Source organism: Venturia canescens, chromosome 8 (assembly GCF_019457755.1).
Source record: "Venturia canescens isolate UGA chromosome 8, ASM1945775v1, whole genome shotgun sequence".
Lineage (NCBI taxonomy): Eukaryota > Metazoa > Arthropoda > Insecta > Hymenoptera > Ichneumonidae > Venturia > Venturia canescens.
Window position 1 is genome coordinate 13,871,440 of NC_057428.1, and position 10,360 is coordinate 13,881,799.

General features: G+C 42.2%; 1 protein-coding gene across 2 annotated transcripts; it reads left to right on the plus strand.

Moving 5' to 3' along the window:
* Positions 1 to 36: 36 nt before the first annotated feature.
* Positions 37 to 10,274, plus strand: hob (hobbit). 2 transcript variants are annotated; one of them, XM_043426781.1, is made up of 16 exons: positions 37 to 245; positions 518 to 601; positions 951 to 1,077; positions 1,169 to 1,360; positions 1,661 to 1,912; positions 2,256 to 2,426; positions 2,582 to 2,794; positions 2,976 to 3,252; positions 3,352 to 3,583; positions 3,698 to 3,822; positions 3,966 to 4,714; positions 4,935 to 7,053; positions 7,137 to 7,381; positions 7,608 to 8,664; positions 9,112 to 9,329; positions 9,414 to 10,274. In XM_043426781.1, exons 2-16 carry the CDS (start codon positions 543 to 545, stop codon positions 9,696 to 9,698), a joined length of 6,321 nt encoding a protein of 2,106 aa, XP_043282716.1. In that variant the 5' UTR covers positions 37 to 245; positions 518 to 542; the 3' UTR covers positions 9,699 to 10,274. The 2 variants fall into 2 exon arrangements, with proteins under 2 accessions (XP_043282716.1, XP_043282717.1); XM_043426782.1 differs by lacking the exon at positions 2,256 to 2,426.
* The last annotated feature ends 86 nt before the right edge of the window (positions 10,275 to 10,360 follow it).

Sequence of the window (10,360 nt, forward strand, 5' to 3'; positions counted from 1 at the left end):
CGTTGATGCTGGAATGTTTTTTTTCTGTAATTCCAGTACGATTTATGAAATCAGCTGTTCGTCACATCTGGTCACATCGAGGAGCATCGAGGAAGAACTCGGTGCGACACCGTGGTCTAGATCTCGGATTGTAACGCGGCGATCCGAGTTTCGAAAATTCATGCCAGTTTAGATAACAATGTGTATTTCCTTGTTGTGTTGTTTTCTGTGACTCCTAGATGTTCCAAATTCCGCCTTCATTGAAAGTAGGTATACTTGAAAAATGGACGATATTAAAATGAAAAATTGTCAATCTGAATTTGGTTCATTGAGTTCAATAAGCCTAGTTTTGAAGGAGATTAGTTAGAATTTCGATATTTATTAAAGATTTTTTTTACTGACATTCCTTACTTTGACGTTAGAAAAACAGTCGCAAATTTGTGGTTCAGTTATAAATACATTTAAAGGTTATCTCTAAATTGAATTCGAAAAATCAATCACAAAACAAACGTGTATACATTTATATATTTAATTTCAGACGTTTCGATCTACGGTCGTCCAAAATGACAGGATTGCTGGCAATATGCATCATTTGTTTTATTGTCTATTGCAGTTTTACATGGCAAGTTTTAGTTTTTTTCTAATTTTTCAATTATCCAACGTTTCAAGTTGATGTCATTCTTTTTATAAATAATTATTTTTTCATAGTGTTTGTTTGATTGGGATGAAACAAAACCATATCCCATTTTTTCTGCACAGGCTCAAATTTTTTAAATATAATTTATTAAAAGATGTTAAAAAACTTTACCTTTTAAAATTAGAGAGGGCTAAAATTGGAATGGAAATTTCAATTATTGGTTATTCAGAAGTCGATCATGTCCTCTTATAATCGATTTATTCCTAATGAATGAGTTATATGATTTTGTTGCATTCCTGTGAGATCCTATTATTTTGATGTGTTGCATTTGAAGGATTCTCCCAAGAGGTCTGGCATGGCTAGTGAAAAGGCGCTACAGAATCCATCTCCGTGTTGGTCACATATCTCTACCCTATTTTATATTACGTGACGTTATAGTTTCTAAAAATGGTTTCACAGTTGTGAGTAGAACGGATATTATAAAAATACAGCAAATGAATCTATTTGAATAAACCAATTACTTTTGATATTTAATCATTTTTACCTTTTCAGCAAATGGAAAAGATCACCCTCCGCAGTAGTTTATTTAGTAGTGAAGTAGCAAAATTACTTGAAGTCGTGATGCATGATGTGAGAATCAATAAGGATGTTCCTGTTAGGCCACATTGTGAACCAAGAGACTTAGGCAAGCCCTATGACTTCAGGAACAGGAAGATTCCTACGATCATCATAACCTTTGTTCAGGTAAAAGTAAAAATAGCATTCGCCAAACATTTTCTTTTTTTTTTTCATAAAAAACAATGGTGCTAAAATTATTATTTTATACCCAAATTTTAATGCCATTAACACTGTCATCGATTGATAAAGATTGATGTTTGAATGTTTAACAATTCGACAAAGCTGCTTAGGTCATTAAGATACTGAGATGAAAGCTTTGAAATTGCAGTTGTAATGTAACTACGAATAATATTTTCAAGATACTCCACAATAAATTCAGAATAGAATAAAAAAATGAAATTTACAATCATTTTATTTTTTTGGCAGTTCATGGCTGTTCACGTGGAGAATTTGAGTCTCTTGGCTCTAGGGAACGGTTGGTTGGCGAATGGAAGTGCTGAGAGTCTTAGTTTGGATGGCAGTGTGGTTCATGGAGCTCGCACGTTGTTGGCATCAGCTGTGGTAACCGGAGGGGCGATGAAACTGTTACGACATGCATCAGACGCTTGTCTCTCTCAATTAAGTTTTGCTGGAACAATCGAAGCGACTTTGAAGGCCCAAGGCGAGCTTACTGTAGAGGTATCTTGTTTTGTGACTGTTTCAATAATTTTCATTGACTTATACGTGTTTTATTCAATTAATCATTTTTGCGTTTTATTGTTTAAATTATCTCATTCAGCTGCTGTTTTTTGTGTTTTCCATGAACAAAATATCAGAAAGATTTTTTCACCATAAGAGTCATCAGATTAATGTTGCACTCAATAGAATATGAAGGGTGGATCTTCTGTCCCTTAAAAAGTGAGAAGCAAATTAGAACAATGGGAATGACTAAAAATTGAGTTTTGTCCCTCAAAAGTATAAGAAAAAGTAATGAAAATACGTTCTTAACTTGTCGAATGAAAAGTCGGGCTCTCGTTTATAGAAATTGTTTATCGGAGTGACACAGACAGAAGGTTCTGGAGGAGCTGGTCTCCTTCAGTTCCTCAGGGACAGAAAATCGTTAACACCCGGAAGAGCACAGAGCTACGATTCTGCACCGTCCGATCAACCGGCCAGCGATCTTTTGGCTAGGTTAGCACCGATTTTGCCCAAGGTAAGAACATCCCCTGACCCAAAATGCATCGCTTCTACTTCATGCTTTATTTAATTTTGCAATCATCCCTGGGAAATAATTGTTAAAATAGAATTTGATGGAAGATTTTTCTACATTCATCAACATTGCTTTAATTCCATATTTTTTTCCTTCAGAATCTCACTTTGAAGATGGGTAGCTCTTCTGTGATAGCTGGACGAGAGGAAGGCACGATCGTCGGGCTCGAAGGCATGATGAAGAGCCTCGAGGTCGATGCTACCTTTCAGCCCGAAGGACCGAACGTTCATCTTGCTGTTAATTTAGAAGGACTTACCATTCGTGGCAAACATCCGGTTTTGTCTCTACGATCCTTGTCCATTGAATCAGGAGTAAGTTCAAATTAAATTCCAACACAGGCAAAGACAATCGTCTTCGACAAGTTGATTCATCGCTATATTCCACAGCTCCTTTAACAAAAATGGTTTACTGACTTTGAATAGCGACAGTGGGTCTGCTTGACCCAGAAAACTTTGTGCGAACGACCCTTTTATCGAGATTTATATTTTGCAGATGAAGGACGACGTACTTCGTATCGAAAGCCAATTGAACAGTCTTTACATGACTTACGATCCTCGTGACTGGGAATCGATTATTTCGAATGCTACGCAAGATATTCCAACGCCCGACGTTCACATCGCCTCGACAGCCAAGTTTCCATGGCTTGAAATCCAAGCTACTACAGAATTGCACGATGGTTCACTAATCGTCAGACTTCCCGACGTTCCGGACGTTCCCGATGCTTGCTGCAGCGTTGCTCACGTTAGCCTTTCATTGGATCGCCTCGCAGGTAAACATGCGAGTGACAAGAAGCTTTCAACTAACTTGACCAAGCTGAAATGACACTTTGATCCAATTTCATTACAATTTTCGGTTTATTAATCCACAGAAAATTCTGCAAAGCACAATAGGTGGAACACTAAATTGATGATCGGTTCTTTACGATGTGCTCTCAGCGGTACAGAACCAGGAATTCCTGAGGCTGCTCATAATTGGGGAAATCCACTATCTATCGGTGTTCTCGTAGCTACTACGGGCCCCAACGCAGTCGGCATTGTTCTCGATACTTTAAGAACTGAGTGGAGTCTTGAATTTGCCAGATTCCTTCAGCAAGGATTCAGGTAATGTTTCGTGGTAATTCTCGTCCAGGCTAAAGTGACGGGTAGTAGTCCAGCATCAATGACGTAATAATCGAATGAACGTGAAACTGGATACTGATAAAAAAATGTTGGCAGATATTACAACGAGCACAAACGACTCAAGTCAGTAGAAATATCGAAAGAGAAAAGCAACGTGGATGCTGTGCAATTGAACCTCAAAGTTTCCAACTGCAATTTGTTCTTCATAGCCGAGAACGAATGTGAGTTTATCTTTTCCGGATTACTTACTGGCTTTTACGCCACTATTTCCTGCTTCCCCCCCCCCCCCCCCCCACTTTGTTGTCGATTAACCGGTTAAGATTGTTTCTTTAATCATGATCTTGAAAAATGTTTACTTTTTTAGTGTCTGTGATGTTGAGACTCGATTCGGCGACTTTGGAGCACAGTGCGAAACGCTTCGTTGGTGTTTCGGAGGGTGTATGTGCAATAACGTTGAACAAGAATGAACCCATAATGTGCGAGCATGCACAGTCGCTGAAGCAGCCATTCCTCGCAGTGAGAAGATGCAAAGGAGCGATAACGTCAGATGTGATAAACGTTAGTCTCGACGGAACGAACATAACGTGGAGTCCGAATTTGCATCTTCGATTGTTGCATCTTTGGCGGGAATCCGCGGACTTCCGTTCGACTTTCTCTAGCGACGAGGCCGAAAATAATAAAGTGACAAAGCCCAAACGGAGCCTTGATCTTCTGGCAACCGGTGGAATAGCTCTGACGATTGATATTTCGCCTCAACACTTCCTCGAACTCTCGTCCGATCAATTACGTTGCTCGAACGGCGAATGGACCCTGAACTTTTTGCGAATGGCCCTCGACTTATCCGAAATCATAACAATTGAGGGATTCGAAATTGTACGACTCCGCGACAGCGCAGAGGTCCGAATCGAGAGACAAAACAACGAGGGATTCGAACTCGATTGGAACGAAACGTGGATGTGCAGTATCGAATCTGCCAAAGCTTGTTTCCCTTACGAGCATCAATTCACCGATGCCATTCAGAACGAACTTTTCAGTATAAGAAAGTGGTTGAAGGAAATTCACTCTTCCGGATCTCCCAAAGACAAACCTGTACCCAGCGACCTCGTTATAAAGGTAATTTGTCTGCTCCCCTCTCCAAAATTTCGAGCCTATATTTTGAAATTTATTTCTGTTTATTTCGTTGCATATTTCAAACTTCAAGAGTAATTTTTTTTATCAACGTTTAAAAGTTTCAGTAGAAAGTCGTTTTGGAAGGACAACGACGTTGAGTTGACCTTTTATAATTGCTCCCATTGATCGAATTGATTAAACATTGATACGTATTGCTTCTCAGATAAAAGAATGGGTGTTTGAGGTCAGCGACGATCCGTTCGAGGTACGTTTGCGCGACAATTACGAGCTTCTGGAGGACGAGTACAAGGAGTCATTGAAGCGTCAGGCGATGTTGGATGGTAAAGTGCAAGAATTGCGACGCGCGCATTTGATTCTAGCGCAGGACAAAGTGGAAGAATTGTATGCGAGTTTGAGTAAAAAGAATGCGGAGATATACGTTCAGCGTTGGAGGCAAATGCAGCGAGCGGGCCCGGTCCGGACTCGTTTGTTTGCTTGGACGATGCAGGATCTGGAGATAATAGCATTGGCAGATCCGACGATTCACGGTACAGAACGAGCGGTGAAGGCACTCGTCGAGATGGACAGTGAAACGCCGTGGCCGGAGGACGGTCTCGAGTTCAATACCCTCTGGGTGCGCGGCATATCGGTCAAATGTGCCGAATGGAAGTTGCAATTGCGGGATTTTCCACAACCGCTCTTGCTCGTCGAAGGTTTGAGCATTTGGGGTCGTTTGGCGGGTGCTGAAGCTCTGGCACACTCCCGAGCTCGCAGAACGGTCAGGATCGAAGTCGGATATCCCTGGGACGATATCGTGGTAGAGCGGGGAATGACATCACTCAAATACTACCACGATTTGAACTGGGACATCGACAAATTTCGTTACGCCTTCGGTCCATGTTGGGAGCCCGTGATAGCTCAGTGCAATCTTAGTTTCGAAAAAATTCTCCACCCCTCTCGGGATCCGAGTCCACCTTTGCCGTTCTGGGACAAAATGCGATTGGCGCTTCATGGACGATTGACACTTTGTGTGAAACAATTGACCGTCTTATTCCACGCTTCTCTGGATCCTTACAACACGACCGAAGAGATGGAAGTGACCTGGTCGAGCCTCGAGCTCGATTGGACACTCGGCAAAATAATAATCAAAGGAGATTTGGACGTTTACGTGAGAACAGCGAGTAAATACGACGACTGTCGTTTACTCCATTTGCCGAATGTTAAATTGTCGATAAAACTCGCTTGGGTGTGTCTCGGTGATCATCGCGATCATCACTCGGCAATTCCCTGCGCTCCGGATCGTTTGCCCGAATATTCGAGCAATCAAGAGCACGATTCGTTTCGGGCGTTCAGATCGCAGAATCTCAACGTGAGCTTGTCCCTCGAGACGAAACCGATTGAGACAGGATCCCCGAACATAACGTCGAGCGCACCGACCGCTGTTTTGTACGGCAGTACTTTGAGGTGGTTTGAAAACCTCAAATTCATTCTCTCCGGGGCGACGAGACCAACGCGGAAAGGTCCGTTGTTCAAGAACGTAAGACCCCGTAAGAAGCAGCTCAGCAGACACTACCGGAAAGTTCGGCTGACTCTCGCTTTCCATCGTTTTCACGTCAGTTACTGGATGTCTTTCGCTATGCAGCGTGGCTTCGAGGTCACCGGAGGACGCGTCGTGTGCAGCTCGGAACACAATCTCTCGCTCCATCCCATCGATGACGGTCTCATTCACCGTCCACGTGCCGAATGGTCCGTTATTTATATGAATTGTGATTTGAGCGATGCTGAAATATGGCTCAAGAGCGCTCTCCAGGAGGAAGAGGAAAGTGCTTCTCTGAGGCAGCCCGTTGAAAAATGTTACTGTCTCAGTGTAACTCGCGTGAGTTACGGTCGCGAAGCCCTCGTCACAGGCGTCAGCGGCGACATACCGACTCATCGCCTCGTCGTGCACGACTTAAAAGGCGCCTGGACCAAGACCAACAGAGACGTCGCTTTCGCGCTCTTCGATTCGTTCATTAAGACTCAGCAGCTCAAAAAAAATTTGTCCACCGCAGCCCTCAAAGCTTTCCATCGTGAGAGCAGCGTCACACCGCAAAAAAGTCGAGCCAGACCCGTTGAAACCACACCGAGTAGCGCATCAACCACCGCCCAAGCGACCCCCTCACTCACATCCAAAACTTCTGGTCATCAAGGCGAAGCTGCTGGTATGCTCCAGCGACTCATTGCCGAAGCTGCCAACAAACCTGTCGCTTTCAGCGATGACTTGTCAGTTCAGACGAGAGGACAACAACTCAGGGGACTCGCTGCTTGCCACCAGGATGGAGTGCTTCACAAGAATTGGCTTAGTAAGCTTCGCAATATTGTGAACGTCAATTTTTAGTAACGAAAAACTACTTTTGTGTTCAACTTTTATCTTATTTTCTTCCAGTAATACTCGTCAACAGTCAAGTTCTTCTCAAAGGCATTGAAACACGCGGATACGTTATCCTTTCGGCTGCGAAAGCTGAAATATTGCAAAGAGTTCACAGGCCTGTGTGGCGGGAAAGAACTCTCGTTTCAAAAACAACGTGGGTCGGTTCCCTCGAATGTATGCAATATTATGCGACTGTCAGTGCCAATATTGATGATAATATTGATGATAACATCATGTGGCTTACTCTGGATAATATTCAGGTAAATAGAAATTTATCCTTGTCTTGATGATTTTTGCAAAATTCCTGATGAATTGTAAATTGTCTGGAGGTTTTTTTAATTTTGAAACTTGATAACTGGAAAAATTAATTTGTTTTCGAGTTTCTTATAGTGTTCCGCAGCAATAAGAAGTGCAAAGGCTTTTATAGACGAATATCGAATGGAAAATAAAACAATATGTGATATAAATGCCTGGTTTCCTTTTTAGGAGAAGGACTCGACCGTAATAGCTGGACTGCCTGACGTGCCAGCCCTCGTTGGATCCGGGCAAAGCGTCGGTGGCGTTGTGAGCCAAACGGTCGGTGGCGGTGGGGGCTTGCAGCATCAACTGCAACGTATCGTGTCACGCTGCAAATGTGAATTTTTTTACGTTGGTTACGGCCAGTCATTGGATTCGGATTGTTTGGACGAGGTGCCACCGCTTCCCCGGGAAGAAGTAACGCCCTGGGAGAGGAAAGACCTTTCGGCTGCGGATGCGTTTACTTTGATGCATCACGACCTCGATGTTTGCACGAATTCGTTGCAGTACGCGATGATACTCGACGTTGTGAACAATTTGCTGTTGTACGTTGAGCCACGACGAAAAGAAGCCCTGGAACGTCTCCAGCGTATGAGGTTTCAGTTACAATTGCATTCGGTCGAAGACCAAAAAATACCGATTCAACAATTACAAAATACTGTTAGAGGTTTAGTCTCGAAACTTCGAAGACTCGAAAGGGAAACTTATCTTGTACAAAAAGCACTCGCCGAGGAATCGAGCCCCGAATTGCTCACGGAAATGGAGAGACTCGAAGCTTGTGTCTTCGAGTGCAAGGAACAATTGGGCGCTCGTGCCGAAGAACTTGACGTTATGCTCAGTTGCTACAAAGAGACGACTGCACCTGCCGTCGCCGCTGCGACTCTCAAAGACAAACCAGCCGCCGTTGCGAGAGCTGCTGAAATTTGCTTCAAACATGCCCAGTGGAGATTGACCGATGCCGATGGACAGCTCGGCATCGCCGATCTCATACTCACCAACTTTTTGTATACTAAAACCAGCAAAACCGATGACTCCGTCGAACACTTGCTCGAACTTGGTTACGTCAGAATGACGAATTTATTACCCAATCAAATTTATACCGAAGTACTCACCCCCACCGAACTTCAGAGCAACATGCCTGTCGATCGGCAACGTGCACTTCGTGTCTTTTGTCGAGAAAAGGCACCGGTCGCTGGCATCTCCGTTAAAGAACACTTTGAAATCAACGTTGTACCTCTGACGATAGGTAATTAGGGATTTTTTTATTTTCATGCCAAATTCTTGCCAATTTTTATAAACCGACGATTTCTCTGCGACAAAATCAATTTTTTTTGTTTCAACAATTTTTCTTTTGCCGAAAAGTCATATTTCTGTCTGTTGAATTGTAAAAGTTATACGAGCAAAGATAAAATCACCAAACAACCATGTTTCTCTAACCAACGCAAAAATTATAATTGAAAACGTATCGCCTCACTGTACAGGATTTTGTATACAGAATTATGCTCCTGATTGTGTACCCCTGCAACATTATTCACAGTCTGTTCAAAAAAGTCGTTTGAGAAATTCGTATTTGAAATTTCAAGCTCCGACCCTAAGGATGACCACTTTTCACATTTGAATCTGCATTTGAACTTCTCTTTTCAATTTTCAAACAAAAAATATTGCATTATTTGTGTTTTCATTGTTAATTTAGGTTTGACGAAAAAATTTTTCAATACGATGCTGAAATTCTGTTTCCCCGAGCGAGATCCCGATGGAATAGAAGAGCCTCCGGCGCCTCAGCGAGACTCGTCGTTTTACGTGCCGATGGAGAGGCGAGACGACGTGGAAAAGATGAAGGAGCGAGCTGACAAAAACAAGCTATTTATTTACATAAAAATACCGGAAGTTCCGGTCCGTGTCTCGTATAAGGTATTTTTCGATAAACCTGTTATTTCCCTATAGAAATGTCAGAAAATCTCAATTTTTATTGATGAGATAACCGTTTATTTCCAGGGCAACAAGGAAAAGAATTTGGAGGATGTGCGGGACTTCGCTCTCGTTATACCGACACTGGAATACCACAACGTCACGTGGACGTGGCTCGATCTCCTCCTCGCGATGAAAAGTGACTCGAGGCGAGTGATATTGAGCCAAGCTATAAAGCAAAAATTGCAAATAAAGCCCCGCGGGCCTCAAGAAGAAGCGACGCCTCAAGAGGAGGACAAAGCTCGTCTCTTGTTGGGTGCTAGACATCTTCCAGGTGACGCACGTAAAAAAAGTGTCTTCAAGTTCAAGTAGAATAATCAAATTTCTTCTCGAAGATGATATGAAAAAGAGAAAAAATATATTCAGCTAAGAACTCTCAGGCACAATTAAATTCTTGGTATTAATCGAGTTTCTGACTCACTAGTGACGATTGATGCACAAAATTTTGACAAAATGTGGTGAGCACACGTAGACTTTTTTTGCTGTCGATGCGGCACAGTGCTCAAACTCGAAAAAACTTTCGGCTGCGTGCATTTTTCTCGATTTTTTCTCCCTACAAGGCTGACTAATAATAACGCGCGTCGATATTTTTGCACGTTTCAATGATATTTCGTAACATTAGGAGCTTAATCAAGATTTTTGTATTGATGTAGTTTTTTTTTATCCTTGTATTTATGTCTTTTTATTTTATTTTCGTACATTATCCGTATTAATGTTCGTCACGGCTTGAAAATGATCTTGCGGGTTCTTGATCCACTCAGCACAACAACGTGATGTGTATATTTTTGCAAATCGCATATGTAAATGGTTGTATCATAGCAGACTTAGTAACTTATTCTTCTTTACGATAAAATGATTAATTAACAAATACATTCTATTAGGTGAAAATTTGTAAATTTGTATAATTCATTTGAACTTTTTTCAACGAGTATTCGCCGATCTCTCATCTTGATGCCCTGTAATTAAGGGCTTGT